Consider the following 22,982-nt stretch of genomic DNA (forward strand, 5'->3'; position numbering starts at 1 on the left):
ATCAAAGGATGAAAAAAGGTTTAAAGATCAGTCAAATGTGTGATTTTAAATCCCAGTGCTGCTGGCATCTGAGCTCAAAATGTAAAAATGAACATGATCAGACACGTTTCAGTCAGACGCCATCTACAGTGTTTGATTAAAATCATCCAATTTTTCCAACAAAGGTTATTTAACATCAAAACTGCTAATATTTTACCGAAATTACAAGAAAGTTTATGTTTGACTGATGCTATAACTTTAATTTTTGATCATTTCTTTTAAATCAAGACAACTCAAAGTCACATTAGAGGAATAATTATTCTGTAAATGACTAAAAATCACAACGTAATTTTAACAAAAGTGGTCATTTTTATTTTCAGCCCACCTGATTAAGGTCTGTATAAATAATCAATGCTTTAAAACACGAGTCAATGCCAAAATAACTATTTAATTATTCCAATTGAAATGATTGAATAATTTAATGTACTGTAAAAAACGCATTTCTCGGTCACTTTCTATTTTTGTTTGTTGTAATTTATTTTATAAAATTACAATAAAAGGCAAAAACGATTGAAACAGAAATAAATGTGCTTGGTAATAAAATGTAAGGAGAAAAGACGTCAATAAAGACATTTTAAAAATCATGAATTAAAACATAAAGAAATGTTTTTTGTAAATAATGGAAAATAACAACAACAAAAAATAACTGATTGAATACAAACATACAAACACCGTCGCCCCACCACCACCACTCAGAGTCCTTAAAAACATTAAATAGCTAATAAAACATGTAATAAGTGCAAAAAGTATAATAAGAAAAATCTGGGATGAATGTAAAGAAGACAGCCGTTACCACGGTAACAGACTGTCAATCGCTTATTTGGTTTTCTTGAATGAATCCACTTCCTTCCCACCTCCTGGGTGAGACTCAGCCATCTGACTCATCCAGTCAGAATCAAAGCAGGAATCAGGAGGTAGTTTTCTGTTCAGACACAGGAAAAGTCCCAAAAGATGGAACAAGCTGCCATCAGCACCAACAGAAAGCACAGCCTTGTCCTCAGCTCCGAGTCTAATTATCACTATACATGCGGGATGGATGGAAGGCTTTGATCAGGTTCGGTGAACACGTTTCAAGTGACTCAACCTATAGAAACCATTTCACTTCAAGCTCATAAAAACACAAATATGTGCCTTAACAGCTTTTTTCGATGTTTATCACAGAAAAAAATGAGCTAAATGTAATCTGAGCTGTGATATTAAGAGATGTGAGCAGTGGCGTGTCCAAGCCTTTTAAAATGGGGTGGCCCAGGTGGGTGTATTTTTTATTTTTATTTATTTTTTTGTTTTTGGATGAGGGACAAATTATTTAACCCTAAGCCTTCGGTTGACAATGTTAAGTTAATTTAAATGGAACTCAGTGGAGTGGCCAATCAGATATCAGGGGTGGCATGTGCTACCCCAGGCCACTTCCTGGACACGCCCCTGGCGCATTTCCAAAAGAGACAAAAATAAAAACATTCATACTCCCATGCAATGCTTCCAATAGGACAGCATTACATTTGACAGAAGAATGAAAAAGAGGCCATTTTAGATGTGACCAATAAGATTCCTGCATTCCTGCAGGGCCACTGTCATTATAAACTCACTCATTTTGTCATAAACAAACATGTTTATGCTTAGATTTGCAGTTTGTTTCACTTTTAAAGGCAGTTTTAATGTTTTCTTTACGAGCTTTAGAGATGAAAACGGACTAAACCCACTTCAATCATCTGAGTGATGCTGATGGGACTAAAACTGATGATATTCCATCTCCCACATCTGAACCCAGAGCTGAATCAGTACGAAGACTCAGCCCTCATAATTGTCTGATGAAGCACTGCTCAGTCAGATGATCTGGAATAATCCACAAATCCCATATGCACAAAGTCAGATTTTTATTAGAAGATTGTTAGCAAACACTGGACAAGCTTAGCTCCTTTAATCTTTCATCCAATTTAGCGGCACGAGGACCCGACTGCAGACTGTCAGACTTGAACAGGTCAGCTGACAAGGAAGTAGAGAGAAAGCATCGTAAACAGAGTCGAAGGGAGAAAAGCAGCCAAATGAATAGATGACAGAGTGAAAAGATAACAGGCTCCTAATGGAGAGGGTGTCCATCATTACTCTCCTGCTGAGAGGAGCCGGAGCGCTGGGAAGAGGAAAAATAGAGAAGGGGGGCCGTGTGCACGACGAGTCACAGGAAATGGATGCATCGGTGAGGAGCGTCAATGGGAAGGGCTCAAACAGCAGCTTTTGTCGTTCCCAGAGTCCAAATCCAGCGTGTTTGACAGGAGAGCCGAGTTACATGTAGCTGCTGCAACAAGTGCAGGAAGTAGAAATGTCAGACGATCGCCAGAAACAATACCAAAGTTCAAAGCTGAGACCAAACCTGGCACTCGTTGTGCCGCTCTTATTCTTCTGTTCAGTAGATTTTGAAACAAGTTGCTCATTTGAAGCAGCATCAGAGTTTTAAACCTCTTATTTTGAGGCTCAGAAGCCAAAAGGATCGTAAACGGCATCAGACTTATCAATCAAATGTAGAGCAAAACCCAGAAAAGAGTCGTAGCTAAAACAAGATTCATGTGTCATTAAATATGCCTGATTCGCACAAACAGAGCTGTCAAGGCGGCAAAAAAATAATTACTACTTCTGTCTTCTTAACAATAAGAGGCTTTTAATGTGGAGGAACTTAAAGTGGCAGGAGCCAAAAAAGCCACATCCCCTAAAAAAGGACATGGAAATACAGGGAGTGCAGAATTATTAGGCAAGTTGTATTTTTGAGGAATAATTTAATTATTGAACAACAACCATGTTCTCAATGAACCCAAAAACGCATTAATATCAAAGCTGAATGTTTTTGGAAGTAGTTTTTAGTTTGTTTTTAGTTTTAGCTATTTTAGGGGGATATCTGTGTGTGCAGGTGACTATTACTGTGCATAATTATTAGGCAACTTAACAAAAAAACAAATATATACCCATTTTAATTATTTATTTTTACCAGTGAAACCAATAGAACATCTCCACATTCCCAAATATACATTTCTGGCATTCAAAAACAATACAAAAACAAATCAGCGACCAATATAGCCACCTTTCTTTGCAAGGACACTCAAAAGCCTGCCATCCATGGATTCTGTCAGTGTTCTGATCTGTTCACCATCAACATTGTGTGCAGCAGCAACCACAGCCTCCCAGACACGGTTCAGAGAGGTGTACTGTTTTCCCTCCTTGTAAATCTCACATTTGATGATGGACCACAGGTTCTCAATGGGGTTCAGATCAGGTGAACAAGGAGGTCATGTCATTAGTTTTTCTTCTTTTATACCCTTTCTTGCCAGCCACGCTGTGGAGTACTTGGACGCGTGTGATGGAGCATCGTCCTGCGTGAACATCATGTTTTTCTTGAAGGATGCAGACTTCTTCCTGTACCACTGCTTGAAGAAGGTGTCTTCCAGAAACTGGCAGTAGGACTGGGAGTTGAGCTTGACTCCATCCTCAACCCGAAAAGGCCCCACAAGCTCATCTTTGATGATACCAGCCCAAACCAGTACTCCACCTCCACCTTGCTGGCATCTGAGTCGGACTGGAGCTCTCTGCCCTTTACCAATCCAGCCACGGGCCCATCCATCTGGCCCATAAAGACTCACTCTCATTTCATCAGTCCATAAAACCTTAGAAAAATCAGTCTTGAGATATTTCTTGGCCCAGTCTTGACGTTTCAGCTCGTGTGTCTTGTTCAGTGGTGGTCGTCTTTCAGCCTTTCTTACCTTGGCCACGTCTCTGAGTATTGCACACCTTGTGCTTTTGGGCACTCCAGTGATGTTGCAGCTCTGAAATATGGCCAAACTGGTGGCAAGTGGCATCTTGGCAGCTGCACGCTTGACTTTCCTCAGTTCATGGGCAGTTATTTTGCACCTTGGTTTGTCCACACGCTTCTTGTGACCCTGTTGACTATTTTGAATGAAACGCTTGATTGTTCGATGATCACGCTTCAGAAGCTTTGCAATTTTAAGACTGCTGCATCCCTCTGCAAGATATCTCACTATTTTTGACCTTTCTGAGCCTGTCAAGTCCTTCTTTTGACCCTTTTTGCCAAAGGAAAGAAAGTTGCCTAATAATTATGCACACCTGATATAGGGTGTTGATGTCATTAGACCACACCCCTTCTCATTACAGAGATGCACATCACCTAATATGCTTAATTGGTAGTAGACTTTCGAGCCTACACAGCTTGGAGTAAGACAACATGCATGAAGAGGATGATGTGGACAAAATACTCATTTGCCTAATAATTCTGCACTCCCTGTAGTAAAACTAGACCAACAGTCAGATTCTGGCTTAAACTGACGATCCGTTCTGGTATCTGTTTATTTCACGTAAACAAAGCTTCTGTTGAATCTTTTGTTACCGACCGCACCTGAAAAACACAATTCAGCAGCTGAATGGGGCAACATGTGATAACCCTCCTCTTGCTGAAATACGGAAACACCTGCAACGCCACGTCGACGCCATCCAGTTGCTCTTATCTCCCCCGCCAGCAGATGAGAGTCTGGCATTACTGAGCTCCGGTAGGCACGTTGTTCCTCATATCCGGCCCATTTTTCCCTCCCATCCCAGACGGATGTAATTTCTCCCATTTTATGGAAGAATGGCAGCTCTTGTTACGCCAGAGCGCCTCTTCACATTTGTGTTCAGCACAGAGGCTCGCCTCTGCTTTCTGGAGGGTTACTCATCTGCGTCCTGGATCTTGGCTTCTGTTTTATGACGGGATCTCCATCAGTGGTCCATGTTTCCCTCAGGAAGCTTGACGCGCGGTTCCGGATAAGCAATGAGCTCTGAACCAAATCCATGTCGGGTTGAGGATGGAAAGCTGTGAGTAACTGACTCGTGAGAGTGGAGATGCTTAAAATTGATACAAGTTTTGCTCTTGGATAAAAAAAACCTCTAAAACTGTAGATATTTCATGGAGTGTGGCCACTGCAGGCTTTTGCAGACTTCTGCCAAGTGAACAGCCATGCAGCAGGGTTAAATATAACCCGGCTGTCATCTTAGCTTTCCTCCCATCATTGAGGATTTGCCACGGTACGCGCACCCGGGGGTGCGTGCCGCTTTAGTTTTACACACTCAGCTCAGAGGTGATTCACACACAATCCACACAAAAAACAAACTGAATCTCTCATCTGAAGTCAGGCAGCTTCCTGGAAGTCTTTGGGTTTGGCTGTCGTTGGACGACGAGATAATTCTCACACCAAATGTAGTATATCTGCCCAAATGCACAGCATTATGGTTACTAGGTGCAGCATTTAGGATTTGTCCTAAGTAGTAAAACAAGTACGACAGCAAGGGCAGCGTGAAGAACGCTTTTCACCTAGGCTGTGTCTCAATTCAGGGTCTGCATCCTTCGTCGGCCGGTTACGTCACAGCGCCGCGACTAGGCCTGTCCCAATTTGAAGACTCCTTCAAATGCAGTGGACGAATCCGACCTTCTTTTCACCTGCATGAAGGATGGGTCCGGTGTATCCTTCAGTGGTTTACATTTCCCAAAATGCCTTGCGGGTCGTACGGCAGAACTTTTAAAAACAATGGCGGACAGTGAAGCGGGAGCTGTCGGAGAGGATTGCGCACATAAATGTCAGTATAAACTTGAAAACTGTTAGGTTAAGGGCTTTTTGTGATACATGAACGTTATTTTAGTTAGAAATGTTACAGTAAAGGTGCTTGTATTGCGGTCTCGGCTCGTATGTTCGGCCGCTCGGTGTCGTACTTCTCCCGCTACGTTTTCCCCCTGATTTTAATAGAAGTTTGTATTTTAGGGACAAAAGAGAAAACCACGGACTTTATTAAGCTCAGGGCGGAGATGGACCACATGTTTACTGGAGCAGAGTTTATTTTTTTCTGTGAAAACATGAAAGGAATAACCCGTTGTCCTCTTTTCTCTTCCTGTTTTTTTTCTTACATGTTTGTTAAGACTATTCTGGAGAAAATGGGCGTCCAGGAGAAGGTGACAGCGATGACCAGCTTCTGGAGCTGATCAGGGAGGACATGAGGCTGCAGAGGGAGGCAGAGCAGCAGAGGGCCCAGGAGAGAAGGAAGAACGTTGACAGGCTTTTTACTTTGCTAGAAAAAATGGTTAAGAAAGATTAAACATGTACATATAAAAGAAATATCTAAATAAAATCAGTTCTGTATTAAACACTTGAATTTTATTTTTGTTTACAAATGATAAATGACCCGCACTTGTATTGCACCTCTAAGAGTAAGGACTCCAAAGCGCTTTACACTACAGTGTATCATTCATCCACTCACACACACATTCACACACTGGTGGGGATGAGCTACAATGTAGCAACAGCTGCCCTGGGGCGCACTGACAGAGGCGAGGCTGCCGAGCAGAGGCGCCACCGGTCCCTCTGACCACCAGCAGCAGGCAAGGAGGGTTAAGTGTCTTGCCCAAGGACACAACAGCAGAGTTCTCTGTCCGGAGCCGGGATCGAACCTGCAACCTTCCGATTACTGGACAACCCGCTCAACCTGTTGAGCTACTGCTGCACAAATGTGAATTGTTTAATCTTACAGGGTATTTTTCAGCATGGATTTAATTAATTGGTCATTCAACGTGATTGATAAGATTTTTTCTACAATGAGGACGGAGGAGGGGGCTTGCGCTTGCCCTCAAGGGACACACGCAGCGGGATATATGTTCGTTTCCTGGAAGAAGTGAATATCATCTGTCTCTCTCAGCTGTCCATTGAGGACGTCGAAGATATGTGGATATTTGGCCTGATGATCGTTGGATTTCTTCTGACTGGAGTGGGAGGATATCTGGCTTTCCGTAAAATTGGGATGACGGGAGCGATTGGAGGGCAACCCGCAACCATGGACGGCACCGTCCGTGTGGATACCTCACAGACTGGGACGTTGCTCGAGGTGAATCGCAAGCTGGACAATGTCTTAGCTGCGTTACCAGTGTTAGCACACGAGATTGCTATAATCTCGGAAAGGGTCACCGGATGGTGTGGAGATGTTTAATCACCGAATTGGCTTCACTGGAGGACTTGAATGATCAATCCAGACTTAAGGCAGAGAGGAAAAATTATCCCTGCCTGTCCCAAACAAAGTTCTGTTATCGAATCTGACGCCATAAGCAGCCTTGGAGTTGCATGCAATAACCCCCACGATGGAAGGAATGCAGACAAATGCTGTGAAACTCTACCCCCCCCCCCCGCCTTCAGATTGTGGTCTCTAGCGAGGTCATTACGTTGAAGGAACTCTCTGCTCTCTGTGCTTCCCCATGACCTCCCTCCCACCTGCGGATTCAGCTGGTTGAGCGCCACACAGGCCGCCCCCGCTGAGGAAACCAGGATCCCAGCCCCTCCCTCCTACCTACCGGGTCTCATGTTGTGAACTGTGACGTTTGTGCTTACATGTCGGGTGTTCTTTTGCATTAGAGTGCTACAACCTGCTGGTGTAACCCTGTTAATGCCTTTTTTCTCCCTCCCCTGAACTTTCCTCATGTATTCCCTCATTCATCCACATCTGCTCCCATGGTCTGCCTGTATCTGTCCTGTCTATATGTGTGTGTGTAACCTTGGTCAGGTTGTACTATGGAGTCAAGTTCCTATGCTCTTATCTGGAGCACTGGCAATAAAATTCATTCTGATTCTTATTCTGGTATCCGCTGGGTCTTGAAAAGTCTTAAAAGGTGATAAATGGGTTTTGGTCAAATTAAGACCCTTAGAAAGTATTAAAAACTATTATCACATCTTTGCTCAGGCTCAGCTTGCCGAAAGTATTTTCTCTGAATTAGCTCTCCAACAGTCAAGGAAATGATTAAAAAGCTAAATAAAACTTTGAGCTCCATCGTTTAAAGTTCCTTCTCCCTTCTGCTCAGCGGTTCCTCGGTTGCTAGGCGACGGAATGTTCGCTGAGGGAGTGGCAGGAATTCATGAAGGCTAGGCCTGTCCAAATTCACAGCCGTTAACGTCCGGTCTACTCGGCCGACGGAGGACTCAGCCCACGTCGGCCGAGTAGGCTGGGTCATTCGAAGGATGCAGACCCTGAATTGAGACACAGCGTAAATGTGATGTTCATGCTGTTTAGACAGTGACAGGTGATCATTTCTGAGTGATTTCCATTTATATTTGCAGCCTAAATCTTAAAAAATAAAAAAGTAAAATCACAAAATAAAACTAGAATCGTGTTAATGAAACTGTATTAATTAAGGCACTTCGCTGTTTTCATTTTGTTTAGCTTTTATTACGGTGAAAGTAAAAATTAAAAACAAAAATGAAAAAAAAAATTATAGAAAAGCTGCTCTGGAGTGGTTCTCCTCTTATCTCTCTGAGCGCGCCTTTTCTGTGGCCGTCTCCAAGTTTTAGGTCCTCCACCACCTCTCTTACCCATGGTGTCCCACAAGGTTCTGTGCTGGGGACTCTGCTCTTCCTCCTCTATCTGCTTCCTCTTCTGCACATCCCGAGCTCCTTCAAAGGAATCTCCTACCATTTTTATGCAGATGACATCCAACTGTACATCTCCTTTAAGCCCCATGAGATGTCTAAGCTGCAGCTGTTACACACCTGCTTAGACTCTATCAAAACCTGGATGGCTGGGAACTTTCTTCAGCTGAATGAAGATAAGACTGAGATCCTCATCTGTGCCCCAGACAAGCTGGTTCCCAAAGTCAGAGACTCTCTTGGTCAGCTTGCTTCCCACACCAAACCTTCGGTCAGGGAATCTTGGCGTGACCTTTGACCCAGTTCTCACCCTGGATTCTCATGTCAGTTCTCTTGTTTGCTCTTCCTTCTTCCATCTCAGGAACATTGCTAAGCTGAGTCCCATTCTGTCCTGCTCTGAACTTGAGAAAGTTCTCCACACCTTCATCTCCTCACGCTTAGACTACTGTAACTCTCTTTTCACGTGTCTGAGCAGAACCTCCCAGAACCGTCTACAGGTGGTTCAGAACATCTGTGCTCGGCTTCTGACCAAGTCCTCCAAACACACCCACATCACCCCGCTTCTCCTCCAGCTTCACTGGCTGCCAGTCAACTTCAGGGTTCATTTCAAGATCCTGGTTCTGGTCTATAGGGCCTTACATGGACAAGCACCATCTTACATTGGTGATCTTCTTAGTCCCTACACCCCCAGCAGGTCCCTGAGGTCCAGTGATCAAAGCCTACTGGTTGTGCAGCACCAGGCTAAAGACCAAAGGTGACAGATCATTTGCTGCCGTGGCCCCCAGACTCTGGAACTCTCTCCCCCTGAGCCTGAGATCAGTGGACTCAGGGGTCTCCTTTAAAAAACAGCTGAAGACTCACTTGTTCAAGCTGGATTTTGTATGACCTTCTTCACCACTCTCTCTTTATTCTGCTCTCCCCACCTATTCCACCTTCCTCAGGATCCGCTGATTTCCCTCTTTCCTGTTCACTCTCTCTCTTTCTTAACATTTTTTCTTTCAAATCCCAATTGCCTATTTTTGCTCATTTTAAATATATTTCTAAACATTTTCTAAATGCTTTTTATATTTTTACATTTTTTGTTTTTGTGAAGCGCCTCGTGATTTTTATCTTGAGAGGCGCTATAGAAATGTCTTCTTCCTCTTCTTCTTTTTCTCCTTCTTCTTCTTCTCCTTCTTCTTCTTCGGACAATTACTAGACAACCACTCTACCTCCTGAGCTACTGCTGCCCCTCCAATCCCCAGGAAGCAGGTGCTAATACAAAACCAGTAAAATCTGATAACTTCAAGCATAGATTATGTAATTACAGGGTGCCAGCAGTCAGGTCTTGGACCAGGAGTTGGGAACTGTGTTCAGATAGTGACTCTTTTTGTAACTGTATTGTATTAGTCAATACAAGCATCAGTAACTATAGAAACATGTGACAAAAAAATCTGAAAACACTGTAGAAAACATTTTGACGTTATATCCCTCTCCAAAACCTTTAGCAAAGTATAATCAGATTTGAGCATGAATAAAACTCTCCTTCTGTTACCATTCCTGCTTTCTTCTGTCTCCAGACTGACACCTACTGCTTCGGAGGGGAATTGCAGTGACTGCAGCTCATTTCCCAAGTGGACATCAGACATTTTTCATGCCATGATGAATGCATGAATATTAGCTTTTAGCTCAATTTGCAAAGTAGAAAACACAAGAAACATTTGAAAATCATGAAATGTAATTATTTCTGCATTCATCAGCTTTCAGGTCTGTTTCAAACCAAATTTTCCTTAACAGTAGGAGACACAAGGGTAAATACTCAGGGCTGTGTTTCACTTCTAAAAGAAAGAAAGTCATCATTAAACATCTAAAGCAAGTTTAAAGATCCTTTAAATAGCCTTTTATCCTATTTAATGATGCTCTCTGGCTTACAGTGACTTCTAGAGAACCTCCTTGTGGGACCAACCAGAGGAAGTAGACAAGCAAACCCTCCAGCTGAGAGGTTTGGTACAGAGATATGGCCTCGGGTCGGGGCAGTGCAGCTTCATTACCGTCAACACAGCTCCTGTGTGCTTTGATAACCTCCCGTTCTGTAGGCCATTACGTGGTTATGTACTGCCTCGCAGCTCCCACAACCACCTTCAGAGGCACAAAGAGAGTGGAACAAACACTTTCTACCTCTTTAAGTCTTTATGCCCTCATTCTGTGTCAGTCCCAGACAGTTGGCCTTAGTGCTCACCAGACCTTTGAGTCATCTCTGATGAGCTTAATGTCTGAGATAAAAGAGAATTAGCCTGAAATACTGTAAAAGGTGCATGTTTGTACTGAAAATAAGATCTTTTTCCTCGTTCCGAGTGCACGAGCACGTGGGAGGTGGAATGAACTTCTGACTCAGGGTTAACGACTCGCCTGTTCACCTGTTCGAGGAAAAGAAACGACCCCCTTGAGTTGATCTAATCAGTCAGACACGACTGCCTACACCACGCTGACGTGGTGCCTGTGTGTTGTAACGATAAACTGTAGCTGGCAAAAGCAGAGAGGGGTAACTCGTCTGTAATGAGGCCGGGATTATTTTAAGACGACAGCTAAAGAACATGGTGCTTCCAGCCTCACGACAGTTCAAACGCAGCGATCCAGGGGCGTTGTCTTATAAATACCGCTTCTAAAACTTTGGTTTATTTATTAAAAAAAGAGACCAAACAGCACGAGGGAAGGTTTGGGGGCTGTCTCATGAGGAGCAAATCAAAAGAATTATTTCTGATTATACATTGGTTAATGCTAATTCCCACATCTTCCTCTGTGAGCCATAATTAGGCACGGTAAACAGGATGACAAATAGGAGAAGGCTGATCCCAGGCCATCAATTACACGTCCTCCTTCTTAAGCTCTGGCTGTGCATGGAGGCTAATTATTGTTATTACGGACCTGCCCAGCATTTCGCCCATCTGCTGCACATTTAAGTACTCTTCTATAAAAGAAAACTCGGTACAACTTACAATAAAGTGTATTATAGAGTTACTGAAACATGATGTGATCTTTCTTTCAGCTCGTTATCCATGCGGCTGCACGCTGATGAGGCGAAACACAATCAAATGTGACAGACTGCTGCTGCGAGAGGAATCTGGCCTTCAAAGCCACTAAATTCACACGTTTTGAATTTGCTTGCTGATGTGGCTGACAGCTTAAAATGTTGACAGCCTCACGATGGAAACGGGAACAGGTGAGAGCTGATGCCAGGATCGTGAAACGGCAGCAAGGGAGGGTATATTTTTATTTTATTTGCAGCCAAACGGCTTCTCGCACTGGTCTCATAGATGGAAGGGAGCCGTGGGCCTTTAATGTGAAACTGTAACGAGCAGACAGCGAGTGGACACAGGTGTATGGTAATTGTAGAGTCGAGAGGAGAGGGAGGTGTAGGAAAGTCAAAGGAGAAGCAGCTTATTGTGAGTCTGAGCTTTTTTAAAAAGGAGAGGAGGAATTAAAAGATCAACTGCTAGATACCGGCCATATTTGGTGACAGAATGATGCAACTCTCCTAAAACTGTTAGCTAACATGTCCTGTTGCAGGTTAAAGCTACGATAGCAAATCTAGAAAACAAGCTAGTTTAAAACGTTTTCATGACTCTTTGCATCATTCTAACAAAGTATGGCTTTAAATATAATGTAAAGATTAAGGAAAAGGGGAAAAATTTGTGAAGAGTTTCTCTCGCATTCGTCTAAAAACCTACACCAATACCACGGCTCAGACCGAAAGCCACCACCGGACCATCTGGTTGTTGGTTCTGCTGAACCGCTGCACCTCCCTGGGTCCTCCACTCATCACACACTCACGTATTTAACAACAGAGCACCACTGGTGTGAGAGGTTCTCTCAATATCAGAGAAGGAGAAACGGCCGGCTGCTACCACTTCTACTTTAGGACAAACTACCGGAGTCCCAAAAGAAACAACAAAAGATGTCTGGACCAAGAAAACAGCGACTGGTGTTGAGTACTCGTTTGCTTTGGCAATGTGTGTTTCTGGTTCCGGCAGATGTGACCCACTGTGTTTGTGGTTACAAGCTAGCTTGTTTTGCCAATTTTCCTTTGCAGCTTTAATGGAAATGAAACAAGGTAAAACAGCTAAAATACACAAAACAACCATTTTCATCAGCTTGAGTCGGGCTCAAGGAGGCCAATGACCAATGAAAATGTTGTGATCTCCAAGTTTTAAATCTGGATGAACCCTTTTGTACTTGTACCCAGTGTTTGCAAACACATGTTGGACAAATGCAAATAGATACAGATCTGCAGCACATGAGGACACCATCTTATGTGGCTCAAAGATGTCCTGTCTGAGATGCTCCCGATTTCAGCTGTAGCTCAGAAGTCACGGTTCGGTCGGTTTTTCGTTACAACTGAGAAATGTCTCCAGTGGGTGGGGGTGTGGGTTGCCTCTGAAAGTTCGAATAGTAGCGCGAGGTGATCTAATATACAAAATGATACCCTATACCCGGGTCCAAATGGAGTTTGTTTGACAGGCTGGTCTCCCTGTAGGAATGCAGCATTGGCTCAGGGGTTAGGAGTTCACCCTGTAACCAGTGAGTTGCTGGTTTAAGTCCAGCTGCTTTCCACTTCACCCTCCTTGCTTGCTGGTGGGAGTCGGAGGGCCCGGTGGCACCTGTGCTTGGCAGCCTCGCCTCTGTCGGTGTGCCCCAGGAGGGCTGTGGCTACAGTGCAGATCATCACCACCAGGGCCTGATGGGAGGATGACTGCAGAGTAAGGTGCTTTGGAGTCCTCTGACTTGTGATACAGGTGCAGGCCATTTATCTTCTGGATGCAGTGCTGGACTGACCATAGGGCATAGCGGGCAACTGCCCGCTGGGCCGACCCTTTCATCTTTTATGGGCCGGTGTCTGTTTTTTTTTTTTTTTTTTCTCCTGGCCTCTAGTTGTTGCGGACAACTTGCCCACGCGACGCCTCGTAAAAGTTGGTGGATTGGCCAATTGGTAATAATACACTCTGGGCTGGACCAATAGCCAGAGGTCTGATGCACCCGCCAGTTGTTTGTGAATCTCAGTAAACAGACAGACGAGCTTAACAAAATGGAGAACAAAAAACGGAAAGGAGAAGCGGAGAAAATTCGACTAAAAAAGAAACTGGCCCTTCAGGCTGATGCTGGCACATGTGTTAAAATCTCACAGTTGTTTGGTAGTGAAGGTTCAAGTAAAATCAATTTAGGAAGTGATGGAGCCTCAGCCCAGCGACAGGTTAGAGAAGAAAAGAGGGAGGAGGAGGAGAAACCCGAGCCGGTGTTGTGCCATAAATTGACTCGCTGCCAAAAAATGATTAGCCACCGCGGGATCGCGCACGGTTAGGCAATTGCATTTCTAGACAAAATTCCCCAGGATTTCGCCCTAAAACTCAGCATATCTAGCAATATGGACATTCAGAAAGCAAAGATAACCTCTTCCGGTACTTAAACAGATGTTTATCGCGGATATTAGTGTGGCAGTGTTTGTGGCACCCTGCGCGGGAACACGAGGACGTGCTTGTGGAAAGAGGGAGGAAGATGTAGCAGTGTGGTGAGCATCCACAATGTCCCGATAGATTGTGCGCCCTGGCTACTTGTCCAAGGAGATGTCCCTTTGGCTGACTGGTTAGAGCGTATGACTCTCACCCGGGAGTCTGGGGATCGAATCCCGTCAGGGCACTCGTTTCTGCACCTTGCCACATTAGTTTTTCCAGTTCGGAAGTTGTTTTAAGTGTTGCTATTTGTCTTAAACGTTCACAATGAGGATATATTAATCCTTTTTGCAATATTTGCGATTGAAAGATGGTTTGTGCCACAAACTTTGTGGTAAGAACTGGCTTTCTTTATGTTACAGCCTTGATACTAAAAAAATAAACAATGTAAAATGGTACCCTGTATTGAATGTAAACGTTGTATAAATGGAAATAAACAATTCTCCAGCGATTTAATTTTTTCCCCTTCCTTTCTTTAGTCCACTTGACATGGAGCCACAGTTAACTAGTTTGGGGCACATTTTTACTTGAAAAAAGTATTTAAAATGATCAAGCTTTGGCTTTAATGACACTGTGTAGGTTGCTATTCATTACGTTGCTCAATTTAAAAGTAACAAGATAAAAGCACTTCAGCATATAAAATTAAGATTGTCACTTGCCAAATAGACTACACCCTCCCATTTACCTATAAGAAATGCCTCAAAATATCTTTAAATTCTTTATTGATGATTTAATTGTAGACAAATAAAATGGCATTTTACTTGCCAAAAAGTGATTGAATTGCTAAGATTTTCATGGAGGCTAAAACTGACCAAATAAGGGTTTTATGTATTATCTGTTGACGTTACTGTACTCATACTGCCTACTGTGTCATCATAAACACCCCAAAAATGGCAAAAAAAAAAAAAAAAAAAAAAAAAAAAAGAAGATAATTTCCCTTGCCAAAAATTGATTACAGTGTCCTGGTCACCTGTAAAGGGTTACATTTACCTAAATATTACTTTATTATCTCTTGATGTTATTAGTGCCATCACAGGATGCTGGGTGTCTTTCACATTCATAAACACCTCAAAAATGGCAACAAATGATCATTTCCCTTGCCAAAAATTGATTACAGTGTCCTGGTCACCTGTAAAGGGTTACATTTACCTAAATATTACTTTATTTATTATCTCTTGATGTTATTAGTGCCATCACAGGATGCTGGGTGTCTTTCACATTCATAAACACCTCAAAATGGCAACAAATGATCATTTCCCTTGCCAAAAATTGATTACAGTGTCCTGGTCACGTGTAAAGGGTTAAATTGACCTAAATATTACCTTATTTATTATCTCTTGATGTTATTAGTGCCATCACAGGATGCTGGGTGTCTTCCACATTCATAAACACAGAGTCCTGGTCACCCATAAAGGCTTAAATTGGCATAAACATTACTTCATTTATTATGATGCTGGGTGTGTTCCACAATCATATTCGAATAAACGTGAAAATATTCTGTCCGAATATCTGTTTCTTGTTATAAATATAACAGCTAGAAGGATTTACAGTTAAAATAGGAGAAACACGTGACTCCCCAGGAAGGGTCGTAACACCACTTGCCTCAGGCACATAAGTGAACAAAACAAAGCAGCATGGAGACACTCCGTCTCCAACCACCTCTCAGGCAGCAGCCTGCACTCCCAAGTTCTACACGTCACCAGAACATAAACAACCGCAACACAATAAAAGCAGTGTTATACAAAATGGAAGGCCTGTAGTGTTTATTCTCTTACAGTAACAACTTATCAATTATTTGGAGGAATTTATTTGAGAATTTTTTGGTTTTTATTAATTGTGCAATAGAAAAGTAATCGCTAGATTAATCATCTAAATAGTCATTAGAATAGTCGACTATTCGATAAAATAATCGTCAGAATAATCATTTTAAAAATAATCAGTTACCCCCAACCCTACTTTTTAGAATACCAGGATAGGAAGGATGGTGTAGGTTTACGTTTATTAGATTGATACATAAATACTACCAATAAGAAAGTGTACGTTGGTGTGTGTCAGAAACAGCGTAAGGCTTAATGTCTTTTCCAAAAAAAACAGGTGATGGGCCGGTCTCCAGTCAAAATGCCCGGGCTGAATTTTTGTCCCAGTCCAGCCCTGTCTGGATGTGACGCAAACAAAACAACGCACCAGTAGAGGACAAGGTGGTGATGTCGAACATTCTGCTCAGTCCCGGTTTCTTTAGTCAGACTCTGAAAAGATGAAGAAACGGCTGGGGGCTGCAAGGTGAACCACTCAACCAGTGACTACTTCCCTTCACTAACCGGTGACACCCAGTCTGACCAATGTGGCCTTTTCGCCCCAGCTCTGCACGCTCAAACCACATCAAAACAGGTACCAACTAGCAGCTACCTGGTCTTGTGCAGCTCATATTCAACGTTGTGTCAAACAGTGTTTATAAATAGTCTGGTGACATAAAGACAGCTGTCTGTAGGATCTGTGAAGCTGAACTGTCTCCGTAGTAGCGATGGGTACCGAATTCGGTACTTTTTAAGGTACCGACCGAATTCCACAGTACCGACCGAGTACCGATTAACGTCATTTGAAACGGTGCCTCGTTTCGGTACCCGTCCTTCATAACGAGAACTTGCCTAGACAGCTGCGCAAGAGCGTTATGTCGTCGGTTGCTGCGAGCGAGTTGTAAACAGAGCAGCATGGTAGAAAGAACGCACGCTAAAGCTTGGGTCCACGTCACTAAATGTGATGGGTAACTGGGTGATGATGAAACCAGCGACAAAGATCTAAGTGAGACATACTCATCTTAATCTGCTCCGGTAGGTAAATAAAATGTTTAAGATAACGTTAGCTTGACATGTTAGCTTCCGTTTGGCTAATGGTGCGTTCGCTTTCTCCTCGGAACTCCGAATTTCCGACTAGAAGAACATGAACGCGCTCTAAAGTTTGGCTTCACTTAACTAAATGAGACGGGTGATTTGGTGAAGATGAAACCAGCGACAACGATCTAAGTGTGAGGCATCATCGTTTTAATCTGCTCCAGCAGCTAAATAAACTGTTTAAGATAAAGTTAGCTTGATAAATTAGCTTCCATTGCCACCATTGTTCTCAGCTAATGGTGCGTTCGCTTTCTCCTCAGAAATTCTAACTTCCCAGTAGGAAAAATCAAATGAAAAAAGACGGCAAAAGGAATGAAGACATAGTAAATTTAGTTCACAGTAAAGATGTTTGCTTCAGTTTAATTATCAGCTTATAAAACTACAAGGACGATGTTAAAATACAAACAGTTGTATGTTATTTATCGTGATATTTATCAAATATGGTTATATATTGAGAAAATATGTATTTAATTATAAAAGAGAATTAAAATATTAAACACTCAAAAGTATCGAAAATTGGTACCGTTAACTACCGGTATCGATTCCTAGGAACCGGGAATTGGTACCGAATCCATTCAAATGTCAAAGGTACCCATCCCTACTCCCTAGACTGTGATCCTCTGGACAAATCCACATGCGTACATTTTAATGTGTTCATAGTAAATAAAATATCCATCTATTTATAACAAAACTTTAGTAAAAAGCTCATTTTTCAACTTGTTATTCTGGTGAAAGTGGATTTTTTAGCACCAAGACAAAAGCATGTAACAGAAGCTCTCCTTGGTCACATATTATGACTGGTACTTCTCACTCTTTTCTCAGTGCAATCATTGCAAGCTAAACGTGTCTTTTACTCATAATTCTGCTCAACATGATGCATATTTTGAAGGAAATTATCAATTAATCACATTGAAAGCACCATTGTAGGAGGAGGAAAGAAAATGCTGCAGCTCGTGTGTAATTACAAAGACCCGTCAGACGGAAAGTCAGAGGGTACGCATCAACACCGTTTCAACTCACCTGACAAGCCACCCACGTCCATTTTCTTCAGGTTTTTGGCCTCGAGGACGACCACGGTCAGCTTGCCAGCAGTGGGAACGTATCGCAGAGAGAAGCAGATATCGCCCAGTTTCTCTTGCTGTTGAGGAGGCAGACACATCGCGGAAGTTGAGAAAAGTTTTTAACGACAGGCACAAAATCTAAACGCGTGATTTCACAGGATTACAGAGGATTCGATCACATGACTCAGCACAGAGCTGCCGCTCTTCAGGAGCAGAGAACGGTTGGTATCGCGGGTTTTTTCATCTACTATATATTTATGCTGAACACTTTTTGGAGAAAACACTGAGTTGATTTTCTTTTCCTCTTTCAAATAAAAAGGTTAATCTTCACCAGAACTGAGCAGAAGACCTGGACACAGGTGAGTCAGGTTTAACCCAAACGGCAGCATCGGACAGCTACTCAGCACATCTTAGGTGTGTTCTTGCTGTGTCTTTGTAAATCCATGCTTTCGTTCTTTTTTAAACACAGAAACAGTTTTGTTTACCTGTTTTGTAGCTACGGTTTCGCCGACAGCTGCCGGCTTCTTCAGGCTGACGCTGATGGTGGCGCGTCACTTCCTTCTCCGTTTATCTGTGGGCAGCAGAGGACGTTGTCGCCCTCTACTGCCCGCTCTCCCCTCTCCGACGATGCAGTCCCATGCGTGGTCCAGCGTGTAAACTCCGTCGTCCCTGTTCATGGTCCCACATCCACGTCTCCTTATCTCTATTGCTTCCTTGATCCATCTTTTGTATTTTTGTTGTTCGGTGGTTATGATCCGTGTGTTGTCCCAGTCCATTATATGGTTTTCTCTTAAGCAATGATCTGTTACGGCTGACTTTTTTATTGTACTTTCTGCTTCTTCTTTTGCTGCTCTTGTGTGTTTACGATTTGCCTCTTTCTCGCACTCCTTTCTGTGTTCTATTGTCCGTGTATTGAGTTGGCGTCCGGTTTCTCCTATGTATGTTTTATTGCATATTTTGCATGGGATTTCGTAGATGACTCCACATTTTTGTCCAGCTGATATTTTGTCTTTTGGGTGTACTAGTCTGTTTCTAACTGTTGTGTATGGCTTTGTTGGTGTGTTTATGTTGTGTTTTTTCATTGTTGCTCTTATTTTTTCCGTTATGCCTCTGATGTATGGTAGGGTTATCACTGGTTTTGGTTCTTGTCTTTCTGGGTTTCTGGTTCTTTTTTTGGGTTGTTCTTTGCTTTCTGTTGTTGTTTGTTGTTTTCCTTTGTTTATTGCCCATGTCGGGTATCTGCAGGTCTTTAAAGCGTGTTGTATGTGTTTGTCCTCTTGTTTACGGTCTCTCTCTTCTGTTACTATGTTTGCTCGGTGATATAATGTTCTGATTACTGACATTTTGTGTATGGTGGGGTGTTCTGATGTCCATAATAAATATTGGTCTGTGTGTGTTGGTTTCCTGTATGTGTTTATGTTTAGGGTCCCGTCGGTCTGCCTGGTGATTTTCATGTCCATAAATGCTATACTGCCTTCTGTTTCTAACTCATAAGTGAATTTTATGCTGCCCGTGTCGTCAATATTGTTTAAGTGTTGTGTTAGTGTTTCTGTTTGACCTTTTGGTATGATTTCCAGTATGTCGTCTACGTAGCGTTTCCATAGTTTTATTTTGCAGTTTGGGGGGGTGGTGGCTATGGCTTTTTGTTCCAGGTCTTCCATGAAAAACTCGCACAGGGTGGCTGATAACGGGTTACCCATGGCGAAGCCTTCCAGTTGTTTGTATATTGTGTTGTCGTATGTGAAGTAAGTGGAGTTAGCTACCAGTGCTATCAGTTGTGCTATGTCATCTGTTGTGAGGTTTGTCATTTGTGTAAAGTCTTGTCTTGTCTGATTCTGTTAACTAATATGTCTATGGTTTTTTGGGTTGGTGTTTTTGTGAACAGAGATGTGACGTCATGTGAGATGAGTATGTCGTTGTCTTCTATTGTAATTTCCTTTAGTTCTTTTGCCAATTCTATGCTATTTTTGCAGTGTTGGTCTGTATTTCCTAATAACGGGCTGATGATTCTGCTGATATCTTTTGCCATGTTGTATGTTGGTGTACCTATGCTGTCAACTATTGGTCTAAGTGGGGTGTTTTGTTTATGTATTTTTGGTGTTCCATATATTCTTGGTGTTATGTTTGCTGTGGGAATCCAGTGTTTGTACATTTTTTCTGTTATTTTGCCTTTTTCGTGCAGTGGCTTCAGTAATTTTTTCATGTTTTTCTTAATGTTTTCTGTTGGATCTTTTTTAAGTATTTCATATGTATTTTTGTCTTCTAGCATCTGTTTCATCTGTTGTTTATATTTTTCTCTGTCCATAACTACTGTGGTTCTTCCTTTATCTGCCGGTAGAATAATTATCTGTTCATTTTTGGATAAGGCTGTCATGGCTGATTGTTCTTCTTTTGTAATATTGCTGTGTTGAATTTGGCTGTTTTTTAATATCCCAACTACGTTATTTCTGAGTTCTGCTTTCTTTCCCTCATCTGTGATCTGTTGACATGCTAGTTCTGTTGCTACAATAAATTCATCATATGGTATTTCTTTTGGTGTGACTGCAAAGTAAACCTTTCTTTAATATGCTCTCTTCTGCTTCTGTTAGTTTGTATTGTGAAATGTTACATACCCATGAGTTTGGTGTGGAGTTGCCTTGTATTTCTCCCCTCTTTTTCTTGTTTATGAGTCTGTTTAACTTCTTTATGTGTCTTTCTTTCACTTTTATGAACTCTTGTTCCTGTTTTTCCATCATGTGTCCTTTAATTAGTTCCTCCATTTGTTTATCAAGTTTGTAATTCCTTTTCAAGTCCAGGTGTCCTCTTTCCAGTTCGTCCTCCACACGCCTCTGTTTGGTTATGACGTTCCTTATCCTCTCCTTGAGCAGTGCTCTCTGTGCTCTTTCTATTATATTTTGTGCTGTCTGGGTCCGGATCGATGTTTTCAGCTGTAGGCTTGTGGGTGGGATGTTTTCGTCCCGGCATCTTAAACAGAAGCGAAGGTGGTTTCTTAGACGTGCGCGTTTCTGGTGTAATCGTTCCAAACGGCGGAAGTCCTTCGTTCCTTGTTGTCCGTATTTCTCTTTGAACATCTTAGGTGTGTTCTTGCTGTGTCTTTGTAAATCCATGCTTTCGTTCTTTTTTAAACACAGAAACAGTTTTGTTTACCTGTTTGTAGCTACGGTTTCGCCGACAGCTGCCGGCTTCTTCTTGCAAAATATGCAATAAAACATACATAGGAGAAACCGGACGCCAACTCAATACACGGACAATAGAACACAGAAAGGAGTGCGAGAAAGAGGCAAATCGTAAACACACAAGAGCAGCAAAAGAAGAAGCAGAAAGTACAATAAAAAAGTCAGCCGTAACAGATCATTGCTTAAGAGAAAACCACATAATGGACTGGGACAGCACACGGATCATAACCACCGAACAACAAAAATACAAAAGATGGATCAAGGAAGCAATAGAGATAAGGAGACGTGGATGTGGGACCATGAACAGGGACGACGGAGTTTACACGCTGGACCACGCATGGGACTGCATCGTCGGAGAGGGGAGAGCGGGCAGTAGAGGGCGACAACGTCCTCTGCTGCCCGCAGATAAACGGAGAAGGAAGTGACGCGCCACCATCAGCGTCAGCCTGAAGAAGCCGGCAGCTGTCGGCGAAACCGTAGCTACAAACAGGTAAACAAAACTGTTTCTGTGTTTAAAAAAGAACGAAAGCATAGCTACTCAGCACGAACCCTGTTGCAATTTTGCCAAATCAAGAGCCGCCGTCACCAGAAGGTCTCCAAAATGCCTTAAAACAACTGAGAGGCATCTCAGTTTCATTGAATTTGGGCTTCTTGAGTCTTGAACATGCTCTCTCAAAATAACAAAAATAGCTAAAAAGAAATGCAGCTTTAGTACAGTTTGGTTGCAACAGCGCCACGTGTCTTAAGCAACCCAGAAATGCTGTTTTAGTGTAACTCCAACTCAAGTTATTCACTTTCTCACAGCCAGAGTGAGAACGCTGGACTTAGGTGCTGACCTCATTAAACATGAAAACACTAAAGCATGCTCAGGGATCCTCAAAGTCTGCCTCTTTGTCTGAAGAAACCAAAGCTCAAAGGTCTTTACACGTTATAAATAATTGCCGTTGTGCCCAAAAGCTAAAAAACACACCGCCAACCATTCTGCAGCATTATAATTAACCTTCAAACTAACTCACCGTATTGCTGAAATAAGGTTGCAACATGTGCTATACGCCATGACATTTACCATGAAAATTGAATCTCCTGAGCTGGTGGCTGGAAACTCACACTCCTATTAATTGAACAGGAAGTGTGGACATGTGATTAGGTGGCATTTCCAGGAGAGAAGGATTACATCAGCTGTGTTTGCGCTACAAGCTGCAGCAAAGTAATGACCCTAATATCACTTATGCGGTAAAACAGCTACAAGATCAGACCTGAGCGTTAGCATGAGTGACTGAATAATGGAATCTAGGTTGCAGCACGTATGTTTTCCTGAAGGGAACAAAGAGTCTTACCTCCTCCTTCTCGGCACTCTGTAGATCCCTCCACTCCTCTGTTATGTGGCTGAAGTCCACCTTGTTCATGGGCACCTTGATGTCACCAATGGCGTCGTGTTTGGAGAAACGGTCAAAGTCGTACACCGTCATGACGAGAGTCTTCCCCCCAAGCTCTACGTAGGGCACCTGAGAAGGAAACAGTGTAGTTTTAAGGAGGCTCCAGTACAAAAGGAGGCATTAAAAATAAGATTGTTACTTTATAGGTTCAGTACATTCCTTAACTTTTCTATTTGTTCTGCTAGGAGACTCATCTAAAACAACCAATGTCTGGAATTTTGACAGATTTTATATTCAGTTACGTTGAGCTGCCAGGACTATTTTTATACACGTGCAAAAGGCTAAATCTACAGTCTGAAATCATCACAACAGCTGTGATGTTCCGACATTACCACCTCTCAGGGTCTGTTTTTAAATCCTGGAGAGGATGATGGAGGTTCCTCTTTATGTTTGAGAGGATTATTTTTGCACTAGATTTGTGCAGAAACACCTGCTGGTGCAGGAGGTTTCCGTTTGTGATGAAGGCT

General features: G+C 42.6%; 1 protein-coding gene across 7 annotated transcripts in view; it reads right to left on the reverse strand.

Annotated features, from left to right (window-relative positions):
* syt1a (synaptotagmin Ia) overlaps positions 1-22,982 on the reverse strand; it is a 296,089-nt gene that overhangs the window by 15,276 nt on the left and 257,831 nt on the right. For all 7 annotated transcript variants that reach the window (XM_054739791.2, XM_015961176.3, XM_070547869.1 and 4 more), the window contains 2 exons: positions 22,417-22,584; positions 17,863-17,980 (listed from right to left, as the gene is read on the reverse strand). In XM_054739791.2, the coding sequence (XP_054595766.1) occupies positions 17,863-17,980; positions 22,417-22,584 (286 nt within the window). The remainder of the gene's footprint in view (positions 1-17,862; positions 17,981-22,416; positions 22,585-22,982) is intronic.

This window comes from Nothobranchius furzeri, chromosome 1 (genome assembly GCF_043380555.1).
Source record: "Nothobranchius furzeri strain GRZ-AD chromosome 1, NfurGRZ-RIMD1, whole genome shotgun sequence".
Lineage (NCBI taxonomy): Eukaryota > Metazoa > Chordata > Actinopteri > Cyprinodontiformes > Nothobranchiidae > Nothobranchius > Nothobranchius furzeri.